General features: G+C 57.5%; 2 protein-coding genes across 3 annotated transcripts in view; one reads left to right on the top strand and one right to left on the bottom strand.

Annotated features, from left to right (window-relative positions):
• Window positions 1-8,157, top strand: ST3GAL2 (ST3 beta-galactoside alpha-2,3-sialyltransferase 2). Its single transcript, XM_038185559.2, has 8 exons — window positions 1-150; window positions 1,656-1,841; window positions 1,958-2,407; window positions 2,727-2,920; window positions 3,025-3,204; window positions 3,362-3,407; window positions 3,499-3,618; window positions 3,721-8,157. The coding sequence occupies exons 3-8, from the start codon at window positions 2,072-2,074 to the stop codon at window positions 3,892-3,894; spliced, it is 1,050 nt and encodes a 349-aa protein (XP_038041487.2). The 5' UTR covers window positions 1-150; window positions 1,656-1,841; window positions 1,958-2,071; the 3' UTR covers window positions 3,895-8,157.
• The window catches only part of PDPR (pyruvate dehydrogenase phosphatase regulatory subunit), a 25,240-nt gene continuing 15,877 nt past the window's right edge, over window positions 6,877-16,239 (bottom strand). The window contains exons 13-18 of one of the 2 annotated variants that reach the window (XR_011812289.1): window positions 15,594-15,706; window positions 15,146-15,240; window positions 14,441-14,530; window positions 14,004-14,186; window positions 12,150-13,123; window positions 6,877-7,608 (exon numbers count right to left, since the gene is read on the bottom strand). Coding sequence is in view for 1 of the 2 variants with exons in the window: in XM_038185554.2 (XP_038041482.2) it covers window positions 12,719-13,123; window positions 14,004-14,186; window positions 14,441-14,530; window positions 15,146-15,240; window positions 15,594-15,706 (886 nt within the window). In the remaining variant the exon portion in view is untranslated. Of the gene's footprint in view, window positions 13,124-14,003; window positions 14,187-14,440; window positions 14,531-15,145; window positions 15,241-15,593; window positions 15,707-16,239 lie in introns of both variants that reach the window. The other variant, XM_038185554.2, reaches the window with a different exon arrangement.

The following is a 16,239-nucleotide window of genomic DNA, read 5'->3' on the forward strand; positions in this document are numbered from 1 at the left end:
GCCCCGGTTCCTACAAGTCCCACAACCCCCCCGGACTACAGCTCCCAGCCTGCCGGGCCCACCCCCCGCACGGCTCGGCCCGGCCCCGCGGAGGGCGCGGCGACGGTGGGGGGGGGGGGGCGGCGGCGGCGGGGCCCGGAGCGGAGCCAGGTGGGGCTGGGGCCGGGGGGGGGCCGGGGGGAGATCGGGGGGGGGGGACCCCATGTGTGGGGCTGGGGAGGGGGGAGGGGGAAAAAGGGGATGGGGGGGAACAGGGGGGGACGGGGGGGGGCGTGAGGGGTGGGGGGGAGAGCGCCCGGAGCCCCCCCGGGGTGGGCGAGGGGCTGGGGGGGGTCCTGGGGGTGCTTTGGGGGGGTGTTGGGGGGGTCCCGGGGGGTGCTGGGGTTGTGGGGGGACGCAGGGGTATGGGGGGGTGAGCAGGGGGTGGTGTGAGTGTCCCTGGGGACAGCCGTGTCACCCGGGGGGGGCAGCGCCCACCCCCCTATGCACCCCCCCATAAGGTGTTTTTTGGGGTCGGGGCTCCCAAACTGCCCCCTCCGGGTGCCCCCCGTCCCCTGCCGGCACCCACGGTGCTGTTAATGAACGGGGGACGGGGCTCATGCGGGGGCCCGCAATGGGGACGGGGGTGTCCGGACCTGGACACCCCCCCCCTAATTTTGGGGTGCCCAAATTGGGGCCGAGCAGCGAGGTCCCGACACGTTTCCTCACCCTGGCCCCCCACCAACGCCACCTCTGCTCCCCGGCCCCGAGGCCAAACCCTGGCGGTGCCGGCCCCGTGCTCCCCGTGGGTTTTGGGGGCACCGCAGCGGGTGCAGCGCATGGGGGGCACAGGGGGACGTGGGGGCGAGGAGGTGCTGGGGGGGCTGAGCCCCCGCTCTGAGCGGCTGCTGCATGCCCACGGGGTGCGGGTTATGGCTTGGTGGGACCCGATCTGGTCATACCCAGCTTGGTGGGACCTGAACTGGTGGGACCCAGCCCCATAGCTTTGGTGGGACCTGCCCCGGTGGCTTGGTGGGACACATCGTGGTGGCACCCAACCCGGTGGTCCTATGGGCCCTGACATGCTGGGACCCCCTGCTGGGACCCTGTACCCATGTCTGCAGGTGCTCAGTGCCCCCCTTTCTCCTCTCCTGCCCTCAGTGGGGTCCCGGAGAGAAGCACCAGCGGTGCCACCACCACCCCGCTCCTTGAACCCTGTCTGGGGTTCACAACGTGGTGCTGGGCGCGCTGCCGGTCCCAAACCCCGCTTCTCCCTTCCTCCTCCTGCGGCAAACATCAGGCACCGCTGTCACTCCGTCACCCCGTCACGATGCGCTGGGCGACGCTCGCCGGGTGCCTGGGGCGGGTGGCACCGTGGGTGCGCCGTGGCCACGATGCCGCGCTCACCAAGGGCTGGTTGCTTCGGGCGTTAATTCTGCAGGAACGCCCTTGCAGGGTGCATTCACCCCCGCCTGCGGAGGGAGGATGCTCGCCGGCTGCCTTCCTCTCACAGCCTGGGCAAATATTTGAGAGCGGGTTAATAATTCGGGTGCCAGTTATATTGGCTCTGCAAAGTGATCGGCCGCGGTGCCGGGGCGATTCTTGCCCTTATCCCCGCGAGGGCTTTGCGGGGAGCATCCCGGGTCCAACGTCCGTCCCTGTGCTCTCCGCTCCAGGCTGCTGTCCCCGAGGTGTCCCCAGCGCAGGGACGATGAGCGCTGCCGCAGCCCGGAGCCAGCTGGGGATGGGTCCCCGAGCCCGCAGAGCCACGGGGACGCGGAGCTACGGCTGAGCCCGGCGTGCCGAGCCGTGCCGCGCCGTGCCGCGCCGTGCCAGGCGGATGGAAAGCTGCACCCCGGCAGGTAGGGGTGCCCCAACCCACCCCATAGCAGCGCAAAGCCCTCCTGGCTACCCAAAGCCTTGCGGGCTGGGCTTTGTGCCCCCACCCCATGGTGACCCACATCTCTGCACCCCACAGGGAGCCCCGCCGGCCGCCTGCCTCCACCCCGCGCCCGCCAGCCCCCTCCTGCGCCCGCCCCGCGCCCCAGCCCTATGCCAGGCGAGCGGCGCCCGCCGTGCCCACCCGCCCGCCATGAAGTGCTCGCTGCGCCTCTGCTTCCTCTCGACCGCCTTCCTCCTCGTCTTCGTCATGTCCGTGCTCTTCACCTACTCCCACCACAGCATCGCCTACCTGGACCCCGGCGGGCTGGGCGGCATCCACCGGGTGAAGCTGGTGCCCGGCTACGCCGGCGTGCGGCAGCTCGGCCACGGGGGGCTGTACCCGAGGGGCTGCGCCTGCCGCCGCTGCCCCGAGGACGCCGCCGACGCTGCGGCCGCCTGGTTTGACAGCCGCTACGACGGCCGCGTCTCCCCGGTGTGGACCAAGGAGAACATGGAGCTGCCGCCGGACGTCCAGCGGTGGTGGATGGTGAGCGTCCCACCGGGTGCGGGGCCCCAGCGCTTTGGAAACTCCTCCAGGCAGCGCCTCAGCCCTGCCTGCATGGCCACCGAGTGGCTCCGACCTGGTTTAATAGCCACGTGGGGCAGGCCCAGCATTTTGGGCCTCATTTCCCCTATTTTTAACTTTTTTTTTTTTAATCCTTTCCCCACTTGCAGCTTCCCTCCCTTGCTCACCGCCCTGTTTTGTCCCCCACTCGGGATCCTGCAGCATCTCCGCCCCGAGCCCCCGTACTCGGAGCAGTGGGGAGGGGGCTGCCAGTGTCACCTCCCTCCCTGTCGCCCCGCAGATGCTGCAGCCCCAGTTCAAGTCCCACAACACGCAGGAGGTGCTGAGCAAGCTCTTCCAGATCGTGCCGGGCGAGAACCCCTACCGCTGGCGCGACCCGCGCCACTGCCGGCGCTGCGCCGTGGTGGGCAACTCGGGCAACCTGCGCGGCTCCGGCTATGGGCCTGAGATCGACGGCCACGACTTCGTCATGAGGTGAGGGCTGGGTTGAGAAAACGCGGCCCAAAATTGGGACCCCCATGGCCGGGCTGGGGGCTCGCCTGGTCCCTCAGCACCCCAGCGCCCGCCTCTGTCCCCAGGATGAACCAGGCACCCACGGTGGGCTTCGAGGGGGACGTGGGCGGCCGGACCACGCACCACTTCATGTACCCCGAGAGTGCCAAGAACCTGCCCGCCAACGTCAGCTTCGTGCTGGTGCCCTTCAAGACCCTGGACCTGCTCTGGATCGCCAGCGCCCTCTCCACCGGCCAGATCAGGTTGTAAGTACCCGGTGGCACCGCCGCCATCGTCACTCGTGTCACCTGCAGAGGTGGCGTCGCCTCGGGGCCTTTTTGTCCCACGCTGGGAGTGGTGAATGATCGCTGCCGGGGCTCGCTGGCTTCCTCCATCCCCTCTGCTTTTCTTTTTTGCCCCCAGCACCTACGCGCCTGTGAAGCCTTTCCTGCGGGTGGACAAGGAAAAGGTAAGGACGGCCCCGCGCCTCTGCCCCTGGGGAGGGACAGACACGGCGTGCCGGGCTGCTCAGCCAGCGTCCCTCCTCCCCTGGCTGCCAGGTGCAGATCTACAACCCTGCCTTCTTCAAGTACATCCACGACCGCTGGACGGAGCACCACGGGCGCTACCCCTCCACCGGCATGCTGGTGCTCTTCTTCGCCCTGCACGTCTGCGACGAGGTGGGTGGCGGTGGCACAGGGACACCCCCCAGGAGCTGGCTTATTTTTTTATTAATTATTATTATTTTATTCCATTTTTGGGTGCTGACTCTCGCCCCGCAGGTGAACGTCTTCGGGTTCGGCGCCGACAGCCGGGGCAACTGGCACCACTACTGGGAGAACAACCGCTACGCCGGCGAGTTCAGGAAGACCGGGGTGCACGACGCCGACTTCGAGGCGCACATCATCGACATGCTGGCCAAAACCAGCAGGATCGAGGTCTACCGGGGGAACTGAGGGCCGGACGGCGGCGCGTCCTCCAGCTCGCCCACGCCAAGGAGCAGGGCTCGGCGCCCGGCCGGCAGCGGGTGGCCCCTGGCACCCGTGGGTGCTCGCCGGCAGCCCCCGGCCGGCAGCGTGGCCCCAATGGAGCTGCCCCGGGCAGCGCTCGGTGCCTGTGACCAATCAGGTTTTGAGCGAAAAAGGAGACTTTTTGTTGTTCTGGGGGTTTTTACTTAATATTATTGTTATTAAGGAACCCGTCTCAGCCGAGCGAGGATTTACAGACGCACTCAGCGCCCGGCCGGCGGGAGCGCCCGACTTGCATCTCTTTACAGTCAAACCAAATGCTGCTCTTTTTAAAATGAAAACAAACAAAAAGAAAACACACACAAAAAAAAAAAAAACCTGAAGCCTGGCGACTTCGGGAAGCACCCGAGCCAAGGGTCAAGTGACAATCAGCCCCCGAGGGCGCAGTTGTGTCGTGCCACCATGCCGGTGTCCGACGGCCACCTCCTCCGGCTCTGCCTGTCCCCGGGTGCGGAAGCCACCGCTGCTTTCGTCCTATAATTTGATTTTTTTTTCTCCCCCTTCGCTTGGCGACGTCCCTTTGCGGCTGCAATCCCGTGGCCCCCAGGAAGGGGAGGTCGGACTCTCGCGGTCCCGTTGCCGGAGCCTGCTGCGGCGATGCTGGCTCGGGGACGCCACCGTGCCAACCCCGCTGCGTCGGGGCCGGCGTCCTGGGCACTCTTTGCCTGAGGTTAAAGGTTAGGAGGAATTTGGGGTGGCCGCATGCAGCCGGCAGCTGAGAGACCTGCACAGCGGCAGCCTGGCCCCTCTGCGGCACCCATGTCCTGGTTACGGTGACACCGATGCGCAGGGATGGAGCGGGCTTTCCCTGCCCTTTCAGAACAGAAAAAGGGCAGGTGGGGGCTGGCTTCAGCAGGTGGACGAAGCGTCCTTTTTCTTTTGTTCCCCCGTTTGCTGGCTCTGGTGAGAAGCTGGAAACCCAAAGGCTTTGCTCTGCTCACGCCGGCAGGCGAGACGTGGGATTTTTGGGATGGGGAATTGCAGGTCCCCAGGGCTAGCCCCACACTCCCTGCTGCCGGTGGCACAGGCAGGGGCGCAGCCTCCTGGTGGTGTAATTAAAACCACTTTTCTTTTGGGCAATCAAGCAGCTGGGGTTGGGACGTGCTGGAAAGCTCAAGACCAAGGCAATCATGGAGCCGCTGGGCGCCACCAGCCCCGCGCCTCCACCTGAGGGAGAGCAGGGAGCGCTGGGGGCTTCGGGTTTTTTCCTTTCACATCTGGCTTTTCTGTAGCAGCCCCTTACCTGTTTCTCTGCTTTGGATTGATTTATTTTTTTCCACGGGGTTTTCTTTTTTTTTTTTATTATTTTTTGGAGGTTTCTCTCTGCAGTTGTGAAGTGCAAGGCTTGGGGCACCCGGGCTGGGCCCTTTCTCCTCTCTTCTGCCCATGGGGCTCCAATCCCAGTTTTTTTTTCTGGGCAGGTTTTGGTAGAAGCAGCCCCAGGACGCATCCTGCACCCTCCTGGGGTGTTGCCTTGGCGTTTGGTCCGTTTTTTTTTTTTTTTTAGGGGAAGAAAACCACAAAAAATCACAAAACCACGAGCAACAACGAGTGCCTTGACCATCTCCTGTCGGCCGCGCCGGACCGAGCCCGCTGCCAACACCACCCTGTGAGGTTGGGATGCACCAGGGCTGACCCCGGGGCTTCCTCCTCTTTTCCTTCCCCTCCTGGGGGGCATGGGGCGGCCTCGGGGCACCTCCTGGGTGCAGGGCAGAGGCTGGGGAGGACGGATCCGGCGTGACGGGGCTGGACCAGCACCGCTCCCCGCTCCGGGCCAGACAATCATGGGGCGAGAGGATGCGCTGGGTCCCGAGCCCGCCGGCAGCACCGTGCCAGCATCCGACAGTTTTTCGGCTAACTTCCTTCCCCCCCCACACACCTCCCTTTTTATTATTGTTATTATTATTATTGGTGTTGGTATTATTTAAAGCGTCCCGCCACGAGGACTCGCGACCACTCCACGCACGAGCATGCTGCACGCCCCGCGGGCGCTGCGCCTCCGAGCACCACTGTACTGTACATAGAGGAGACGTAGGCAGAGGCTACGGGCAGGGGGTGCCCGTTTTGGGGGCACAGAGGCAAAAAAAAAGAGGTTTTGGGGGCCTCCATCACACGGTGCCCAAGCGGGAGAGGCGGCCCCGTGCCCTGCGCCACGGCCAGGGAGGGGGTTCCCGTAGCTTCTGCCTACGCGGGTACTTCTGCACACAATTGTCTTAAACCAACTTTTTTTGGTTGTTTTTGGTTTTTTTTAGTCAATAAAAATCATGCATCCAAAGCCCTCCGTGTTTCCCTCCTGTCCTCTCCTATAGTGTGCTCCTCCAGAGAGAGGATGGATAAGAGATTTTCCGTCTCCTGCTGGGAGTTAAAACTTGGGCATTTGTCTCAAGAACGGTTTTGGAGCATTTTCCCCAGGGCTTTGGGGAAAAATTTGGGGCATTTCCCCCATGGCAGGGGGCTGGCTCCATCCCTGCAGCGGGGCACAGCTCTCGGTTAGCCCACACTGTGGGGTTAGGGGTGCTCCAGGATCCAGCCCCGTCTGCATCCTGGCAGGAAAGGCAATGAGCACAAGCTGAAACAAAGGAAATTCCACTGAAAGGGAAGCACGAGGGGGAAAAAAATAAATCAAAACTCACCCTTTGTGTTCTCGCATCCCCAGGAGGGCTGCTGCAGCTGGGTGCTGGCAGAGGGCTGGGGCCAGAGGGGGCCAAAACCCCACACAGCGTTCTGGGGCCATGCACCACGCGCCCCAGGGGTTTCCTCCAGCCCCAGCCCCAGCCCCCAGCTCCCCTCACAGCCCCTGGAGGTGGGGACCACCACACGTCCCCCCCAGGAAGCCACCCGAGGACCAAGGGGTTTGGATGCTGACGGGTAACAGAAGGCTCTCGTGTAACAAAGCACCCGATTCGGGAGTAGTTAAAACGCCTCTTTATTAATATACAAACCCAGCAACGTTGAAGCCAACCAAAAAAAATTAAATGAAGTAAAGCACGATATAAATACAGCACACGAAATAACGCGGCCTCGGAGGCGAGCAGCGAGCTCACCCCTCTGTGTGCGCTGGGGAACCGCCGCCGGGCGCAGCCCTCAGAACCCCTCTGCCTCCCCCAAACCCCCCCGAGGCAGCCCCCGGGGGGATGTTTCACAAACCCCACGGCTGAAGGGACCGGGAAGTGTCACCACGCTGCCAGGATCCAGCCGCTGGTTGCCCTGCGATGGGCGCAGCGGTCGGGGAAACCTCACCTGGGCCGCCTCAGCCACGTCCATTGCACGACATTCGCAAGCATAAGGCACTAGAAAGGGTTTTTTCGGATAGAATGGGGACTCGAAGTGAACTTGCCTCGGGTTCTGGTGGCAGGAGGATTCAGGGCTTGTTGCTGTCCGTGCGAAGCGGAGCATCCGTCGGTGGTGGCCGCCGGGTAACCACGCTGCTGGCGGGCGCAGCCGGCGTCAAGCACGTGCGTGGGAGGGTCAGCTGTCACCAGCTCGGCCAAAGCAATAAATATGAGCGAGCACCATTCCCCAGAGCCTCTTCTGTTATAAATCACCGCTCCTCCTCACGGAGATGCCTCGCTCGGACCGGGCAGGGTGCCCAAACCGAGGCGACGCCAGCTCGGAAGCCATCCCGCCAGCAGCAGCGCAGCCCTGGGACGAGCAGGAGATGAGGAGTCGCGGCCATCTGAGCACAAACGAGGTCCCCAGCACTGAGAAACCCTCGAACCTGCTACAGCACGAGCAACATCCTGAATAAACCCACTTCTGGAGGAAGAGGAACAGGCGCCGAGGCTCTGCCAAGGCTCTCCCGGCCTGCCCCGTGCGCCCCGAGCACAGCAAGAAACGGAGCGGCACGCACGGGCAGTGCACAAACACCCAGCCAAAAAGCCTTAAGGCATTTACAAATCCGTAAAGGTTTGGTTTTTTTCCCTCCCTCAAATGCACTCGCTGAGGGCTCTAAGCACGCTACAATCACAACGTTTAAGGAAAAGTGTAAAGTGCAAAGAAAATTCCCAACTGCTTTTCAGAGACAGCTTGGAGTCGTCTGGTGACATGAATCCCTTCTCCCCCACGCCCCGTTTCCTGCCTGCACATTCAAAACAACAGCAACAAAAAAAAGAAGCAACCAGCCCTAACAAACACTTACAGAAATGGTAGCTTAACACAAAAAAAGCATCCCGACGTGGGCAAAAAAAATAATCAAGGCGATCAAGTATGACAATAAAAACATTTGGGAAGACAAATCCGAAGGTGAAGAAGTTTTTGCTGGACTCCACCAGCAGCAGCGTTCTGTTTGAAACAAGAAAGGCCTCTGCCCTTTCAAGCAATTTCTTTTCCAAACATGGAAAACTGATTTTTTTGGACATTTCTTCTCAAAATGTAAACGTTTTGGTTAAAGCGTGCTGGAAGGCTACGGGCAGCCCCAGGTGAGCGCTGCACCAGCATGGTTAGCTGCTGCCTGCAGGAACACGCCGGGGAGAAACGAGAGTTTTGGGCAACCCCATACACGCTCCCCACCTCCTCCATCAGGGCACGGCTTCCTCCACCTGAAGGAGAAGCAGCGGGGAAAAAAGTCATGTTGGGAACCGTGCCTGGCTGCTTGGTTCTTAGCTAATGCTGCCCCAGCTCCGCCTGGAGCTTGCACTGCTCTAAACGGAGGATAGGATTTAAAAAATAGTGTTATTTTTCACTTCATCTGGCTCTCGGTCCAGCTTCCTGCACAATGAGCTCTCCAGGCCCCAAGGAGAGGCTTGCAGGGGACGGGGCTGTAGTCCCAGAGCGAAGGCAGCTGCAGGCAGAGCCACAAGCCCGCGGGAGGCAGGGCGGTGGCACCACCTCGAAGCTGCAGAGCTGAAATTGATGCAAAGAGACAGATCTGGAGCAAAGCTGGCTCAGGCGATGAGGCGCCGGGCAGGGCGAAGAGAGGAAGGCTGCGCACGAGAGGTCCCAGCACCCGCCAAGCTGGGGGTGTCAGGGGAACAGCAACGAGACCTGCGGCAGCTTGAATACAGCAGCGGGAAGGGGGAAGCCAAACCCATGCTTACAGCAAGACCTGGAGATGCAGGCACAAGGCCTCTGCTCCTCGCCACTAACAGAGGAGCAACAACTGCCCCAGCACGGCCCGTCAGATCCAGACACCGGTGTCAGCACGGAGCAGACGAGGAGGAATAAAGCCCGGCAAAGACAGAGGTGAAAAATCACCACAGCACACACTCCTGGAACTGAAAATGTTTCCGAATGCGCAGCTTTGATTTTAACCTCAGGCCACCAAAGACAAACCATCGAGTCCTTCTCCTCTAACACCAGGTTTACTCCAGCGTTTCAGCACCCCCTCAGGGACTGAAAAATACGAGAGCTTAGGCAAGGACACAAGGGTGAGGCCACGTAGCACACCTGGAGAAGTCATTGAGGGGAGCTGGAGCGGGCTGCCCACAAAGCGCTGCCTCTGGCGCCTGCTCCCCGCGCTCCTCGGCCAAGCGGCACCTTCCTGGCCTCCAGGGACACCCCACAGCAGGGTGGATGCACCACTGTCAGCAAACCCACGGAAATATGGCTTTTGCGGAAGAAAAAGCACACCTACAAGTGCCACGTGCACATTTAATGGTCGTCACTGATGAGTAACACGGTTATCCTAATGTGGGTTATGCTCCACCTCCGTATTTCAGCCAAAAAGATGAATTCCTTTCTCATAGCAAACTCCAGCCAACCTCCCTTCAAGCCTCAGTCTTGGCAAAGGTGCCTGGATGGAGGAAACCTGCAGGGCTGCTCACGCTGGGGAAGGGAGACTCGGAGACCAGACACTGCTGCGACCACCACACGCGGTGTGCGCCCCGTCCTGCTGCTGCTCCTCCTGCGCCAGAGGCACCTCGCTCAGCCCCAGCATCTGGCCCTGTCCTAAAAGCTGCCACCCAGCTGTCCCCTCGGCTGCCACCCGAGCTGAAGAAGACAGACGACTCGGGGTACGGCCAGAAATACCTGCCAGAAGTCGCAGACTAATCTCGAGCAGCAGCTGAAGCCTCCAGGTTCAGACACGGAAGAACCAGAACTCATCACAGGGAGAGCAGGAGCAGCTGCGAGCCGCAGGACTGCCAGCAGCCTCCAGCAGCAGGCTGACGCTGCAGAGCACTGCCTACCTCCTGCAAGATGCACGTTTATCCTTGTTCTCTGCTCCTTGTACTGATAGATGTAGACACAAAATAAACCCGAGCAGTCGTAACGGCAGAAGGAGCTCGCAGAACACAATTTTTGTTGTCAGGACTGCTGCAGGAAGAGAAAAGCATATCACAGGTTATCTGAGGAGTGAAGGGGAACCTATAAAATAGGGGAAAAAAAAACACGAAGAGGAATATAACCTGGCTGCAACTGAAGGGATGCTTCAGCACCGAGAGGACATACGCTGCTGACCTTTTGGTTCGCTCTGAACTAATTATAACTTGCCAGAGAGAGTGGTTTAGCTGAGAACTCTCCAGCAGCTGCTTTCAGTACTTCAGCCTGCCTCAGCTAGCACTTGGTGTCACTTGGTGTCCTCCCAGGGAAGCCTCTCATGTCCCTCCAGCGACAACAAGTGGCACAGGCATCCTCCTCGAGAGCCCTGGTGCGTGATTTTCAGGTAACGTGCCTGTAGGGTAGAGGTCCTCCTTGGTACGTGCATCCAGAACGGGCACAGTGGGATCACGACATCTCTCCATGCACAAAAGGACTGGGTGTTAGCCTGCTGATGTCTCGTCACCCTTTCATTTCCTCCCTTTATCCTAATACACCAGGCACAACTTCAATTCGGAGAGCAGCACCCAGGGATTTGGGAAGCCTGGGGAATTTTTGCACGTCCATTTCAAGTTTAGTTTGAAGTCCCTAAAGAGGCCAGATGCTACAAAGGAATTCACCGTTTACAAAGGAGAGCACGCTCAAAGACGCAACATCTACGTCCAAGCTCCTAGCCCACTAGCTTGAATCCTTCCTCCTCCCTTCATCCTACGCCCTGCCCCGATTCTCCACCGCTGTTTCACAGCTTCTGCGTCTCCCTGAATGGGGGAACTTGCTCTGACAACTTGTTTTTAAGGTGTAAAGGTTTTTCCCTCCACGCTTCTTGCCTTAGGGCCATCCAGTTCCTTTTGTGCGCTGAGAACATCTCCATCACGAGCTGGCAGAGCAAAGACACGACCGAAAGCAACTAAAGCAGCAGAAAAACCCAAAGCAACAACTTGCAGAGGTTTCGAGCTCGTATTTACACTACTGATGCTCACCAGTTAAGCGAAAAAGAAAATGCCCCACGAGGTTCTGGATTACAAAGCGATCCCCATGCTGCCAGGGCTGGCCTCCGTGCAAGCTGTGATTAAACTCCCCAAGGACGCTGGCATCAGCAGCAGTGGGAAGACGATGATGAGTGTGTGGGTGCCAGAGGCAGGGAGAACACCCACCAGGTCTCCTTCCAGTAAACAGAGAACGTCTTCGGTTCTGATTGTGCTCACATTGGGAAGGGAAGGGCGTAAATCCGTGCGGTACAACTCAGCACTCCCCGTTTTCTTCAGCATCAGTGCTTGAATCGGAGCACGCCGACACCCCAAGAAGGGTCAGCCCCTGAACCACCTGAAGCAATTCGGAACCCAACTTCCACAGCCCCAAACTCCCTCTTTCACTCCCTTCAGGCGAGGTACTACAAAGAGAAGTGCAACAGATTTGAGGAGAGAACAGAAGACACCTTGCTGGAGTCCTGCAGGAGCTGCTGTCACCACCAGAATCCCCCGTGTTTCTCGGGGTCGTCCCAGCCCCACAGGTGAGATGAGCGCTGCGGGGTTTTCCTCTAGTTTTGGAACAACCGAAGTCAGCCAAAACCACAAGATATCATCCCCTCCTGCTGCTCAAGTTCCATAAACACACACAGGTTTTACATGAAACCCTGCCAGACAAGCCTGATGGAGCCACACACACACAAAGGAAAGTGAAGGAATATTCACAGAGACTGTACACTGTGCAGCTGAAACAGAAGCAGCATTTCAACAGTGCTATGAACATTGAACACTAACATCTGCCCTTGTTAGAAATCGGTATTTTTGCTAATAAAAAACCCAACCCCATTCCTTTACGGAAGTCAAACACACATGCTGCTCTTCGGCTGTATTTATAGAAGGCCGTCTAGCTTCAGCGACCCCAGGCAAAAAAAAATCCAACAGGAACAACACCGAAAAACTTACCAGCACTACTGTCACCCCAGGGATCTGATGGTTAAGCCTACTCGACTCCCTGGTGGGGAAAAACGGTGGATAAATGGTGAACAAGCTGGGTGATAACCCAAACCTGTCCGCTCGCTGCTGCTCACGCGGCGCTTCGCCTTGTGCCAGTGAGGTAGCTGATCAGACTATTGCTGCGCGCACCAACGCACCGACCCCTCTACAAAGTGGTTTGTGGGGAGCAAGGGGAAGTCCCAGCCTTCAGCCGAGGGGCCAGAGAAGGGCTGCAGTCCGCAGGAGCTCTCCTGGGCCCTTCCTGTGTTGGAAGTTCCTTCCCGTGAAGGAGTTCCCCTTCCCCCACCATGGCGCGGGGGAGCCTGGCAAGCGAAGGGCTGAAGGAGGGAGACGGGCAGGGTTGAGAAAGCTTGAGAGTTAAAAGTTTTAAAATATACAAAATGTAACACGCTGGAAAAAAGTTTAAAAGTGGCAAGACAAGAAAGGAAGAGAAAGAAATACGCGGGGTGAGGAGAGAGGACTGGGAGATGGTGGCAGGAGACTCCAGCCTGGGAAGAGGAGCGGGGGTGTGCTCAGCTCTACTCCCTCTGGTAGCCGCTCAGTTCCACCTCGTCCTTGCGGCGCCGCTGCGTGAAGAGGGAGCTGAAGGGGTAGAGCTTGGCTTTGGCCTGGAAGCGCTGCCCAGCGATGTCGATCTCGTACTCGCCCTGGTTGATGAAGTCGGTCGTCACCACCAGCTCCTCGCCCGTCTTCTCGTCGAAGTGGTGCACGAAGCCCAGGCAGACGTGGCGCTCCAGCGTGTAGCTGTAGGCGCTGCTGGTGGTCTTGCCCACGTAGCGGCCGTTGCGGAAGATGGGCTCGCCCCACCAGGGCCAGAGGTCCATGTCCGTGTCGTGGTCCTCGAGGATGAACATGGTAAAGCGCTTGTACACGCCGTTCTGCTTCTGTTCCAGCAGCGCTTCCTGGCCGACGAACTGCATTCCCTGGGGAGGGAAGGAAGCAGCAGCTGATAAAGGAGCACGGCAGCTGCTGAGCTTTAACAGACAAGCTTCCAGCACAAGGTCAAGGGGAGCTTGGAAGTCAGCAGGGCAGGCTGCTTCTGCGCACAGAAAGCCCAGCTCAGACACAAGTTTCTTGTAACATTCGTTGTTCCAGATGCTAAATGTATTAATGAATTCAAAATATTTGTGAAGCGGACCCTTAAATTCATTCTAGTTTTTACCACAGTGAAAACCACCGTAGTTTTCACTTGTTTGGTCCCAGAAGTCTAACACATTTCATAAACCAGAGAAAACATAGTCACATATCTAATTTTTGTCCCTCATCAGCGCATTTTCCTCTCTGACTTATCTCATACAAGCATTTGTTTTGGCTCGTACAAATACATAAGAAAGAAGGTAACAAGCAAGTGGCAGAGATGGCACCTGTCACCACAAACGAGCAGGATACAGCTCGTACAAATACAGTACAAATATACTGAAACAGAACAGCACGGAGAGCTCCTGTCCCTGTCTGTCCTCAAATGTTTTTAACTTCATTAAAAGCCAGCCTGCACACCAGGTGGCATTTGCTCCAGCAGACCAGGAAAGCAGCTGGGAAAAAGAAACCTGAGCACTGAGCACCTGTAAGGTACCCAGCACCCTGCCCTAAAGCAGGACACCACATAAATCGCTGGGAGTGCTGCCCAGGGAGGAGGGCAGAATATTTTTGGTATTTCTACCACAAATATTTCTTTACAAAGCACAAGGACACGGGTTATAGCTATGCACTCACAGCTCCATCAGAAGAGTGACACATCCATGGCAGCCTTTTCACCTTTCCGTTTTACCCCCTGCTGCAGGAGGTTTCCGCCTCCCACCGTACCTTATCCAGCTTGACCTGGAACTCGCGTCCACACTCCATAGGAGTGGTAAAGGCATCCAGATCCTGGCCCCAGAACGCAAAGAACTTCTCGATGCGCAGGCTGCGGAGCGCGTAGTAACCGGCGTTGCGGATGCCGTACTTCTGGCCCATGTTCATCACCTCGTTGTACACGTGGAGGGCGTACTGCAAAGGGAGGGCGAGACACAGAGCTGCAGACAGACACCGGGAAAGAGTGACAGCATCTGACACACCACCGCTGATGTTACTGTGCCCAGCCTCTGGCGCATGAGGTCTGGCCAGCTGGAGCACTATGCAGAGCAGGGAAACTCCGCTGGTACAAAACAGACGCTTCGTGACCCTGAGTCAGCATGGAAAGTGTTCCTGATTATGCATGCAAGCAGCTGTTTTAATGAGCTGAGGCTATCACGTACTCTTACCTCTATGGGAATATAAAGCATGAATCCAGGTTCTCCTGTGTGAGTGATACTCATCACACGGATGCCGTTAGCGTAGCCCACGCTCATCTCCTGCAGAATCAGAGGGGGTGAAAACATCCAAACTGGAACACAGCACAGAGATCCAGGAGGAACACAGTAATACATAATGCAATCCACACCGGTCATCCCTCTTCCCCTTCCTCAGGCAGTTCACCACCAGCACATGCTTCTGAAGAATTTAGTGTAAAAATCCAGACTGCAGTACCCCATTATCCAGGCTTCTCAATCACTTGGTGATAAGCCTTGAACTAGGTCAGGACAAAGGCTCGTGTTCTAAATACAAGACGGGAGCTGAACTGCAGCTACCTTCCCAGCCTTTCACCATGACAGGAGACAGACTCCAGAGACACTGATCCCAGCTGCCCCTCAGATTGATGCTTTCTTAACTGATTACGTCAAACATGCCAAGCCTACAGCAAGCAGAATACTGAAAATAGATTTGTATTTACCTATATATTCAGCAAGTAGAATCCAAAGAAAAAAGGTAACAAAGTGAGCCTAACGAGTACATGACTAACCTAGCTCAGCTACTGCAGTGCATCTATACATAACTTCACCTCTAGCCACCCAAAACATCGTTCTTCCCCTTCTTCCACGCATGCTTCAAAAAACCTAGCAGAGCGAGGAGGAAGCACAGCCACTCACCTTGCAAAAGAGAGAGGGAAAGTGTTCTGGAGTTATGGGGGCATACGACAACTCTGACAAGACATCCACAGCACGAGGGCCTATCAGGTTCAGAGCTAAAGAGAGGAAGGTAACACCATTAGGATGAGACCAGAGAGGTCTTACCTGCTGTCTAACTTGCATATATGAATGAAATGATTTCTGTTTCTCTTTGGGAAGTTAGGAGCTGTGGAAAGTCTTAAAGTTCACTGAAAGAACAGGTTGTGTCATCAGGCTGTCTCCTGACAGTCCATGTGAAAGGAAAGCTGCCTCCCAGCTCCCGGCTTGCTAGAAGGCAGTCTGAATTGCTGCTTTCATCCAACTGTTTGGAAAAGAGACCCAGCTGCCACTCTGGAAAGCTTAAACGATTGATTGACACCATTTGTGACTTCAGGCTGTAGAACAAGGTCTGCTTTCAGTGATTTCCTACCTGTGTACTTCCAGGTCACATCTTCCATGGTCAGGTTGCTGTCGTTAGGCAAGCGGTTCTTCAGCCAGGCCCAGCAGTGGACTTGCTGGTCAGTGGGGGAAATCATGAAGAAGCTGGAAGACAAAAATCAAAACCAAGAAACAATGAAACTTGACAGCCACAGGATGATTCAGTTCATTCTTTGTCCACAAACTACTGGAGCCATTCAGCAGCTTCCAAGATAACGCCAGACCAAAATAAGCTGGTTTACAAAAACCATGACTGATGTCTCTGGATCAACACCACCACATCTGTCAGGACAGGAAACCTCAGCCTGCGAGCATTACCAGCAGCCTGGGGACAAGAAGGCAGCAGAAGGACCAGAAGCAGAACACGGGCAGCTCTGCAGGAAGTTCACAAGGTAGCCCCAAAGTCGGAGTCGTTTTGCAGACATTTACAGCTCTTTGAGACCAGTGATTCTGGCTACTCTGGACGGTTAGAAGAGTGCTTCATTCTCAAAGCCGTTTCTTGTTTCAGTCAAACTCTTTCCCTACACAATGGTGGTTATTATTACCAGTTTCCGAAAACAGAACTCCACTTGATATGTGAAAACAAGCTAGTCTCTTTCATGCTGACTGCGAGTTGAAGTACATTATTGACAGATAAT

This window comes from Anas platyrhynchos, chromosome 12 (genome assembly GCF_047663525.1).
Source record: "Anas platyrhynchos isolate ZD024472 breed Pekin duck chromosome 12, IASCAAS_PekinDuck_T2T, whole genome shotgun sequence".
Lineage (NCBI taxonomy): Eukaryota > Metazoa > Chordata > Aves > Anseriformes > Anatidae > Anas > Anas platyrhynchos.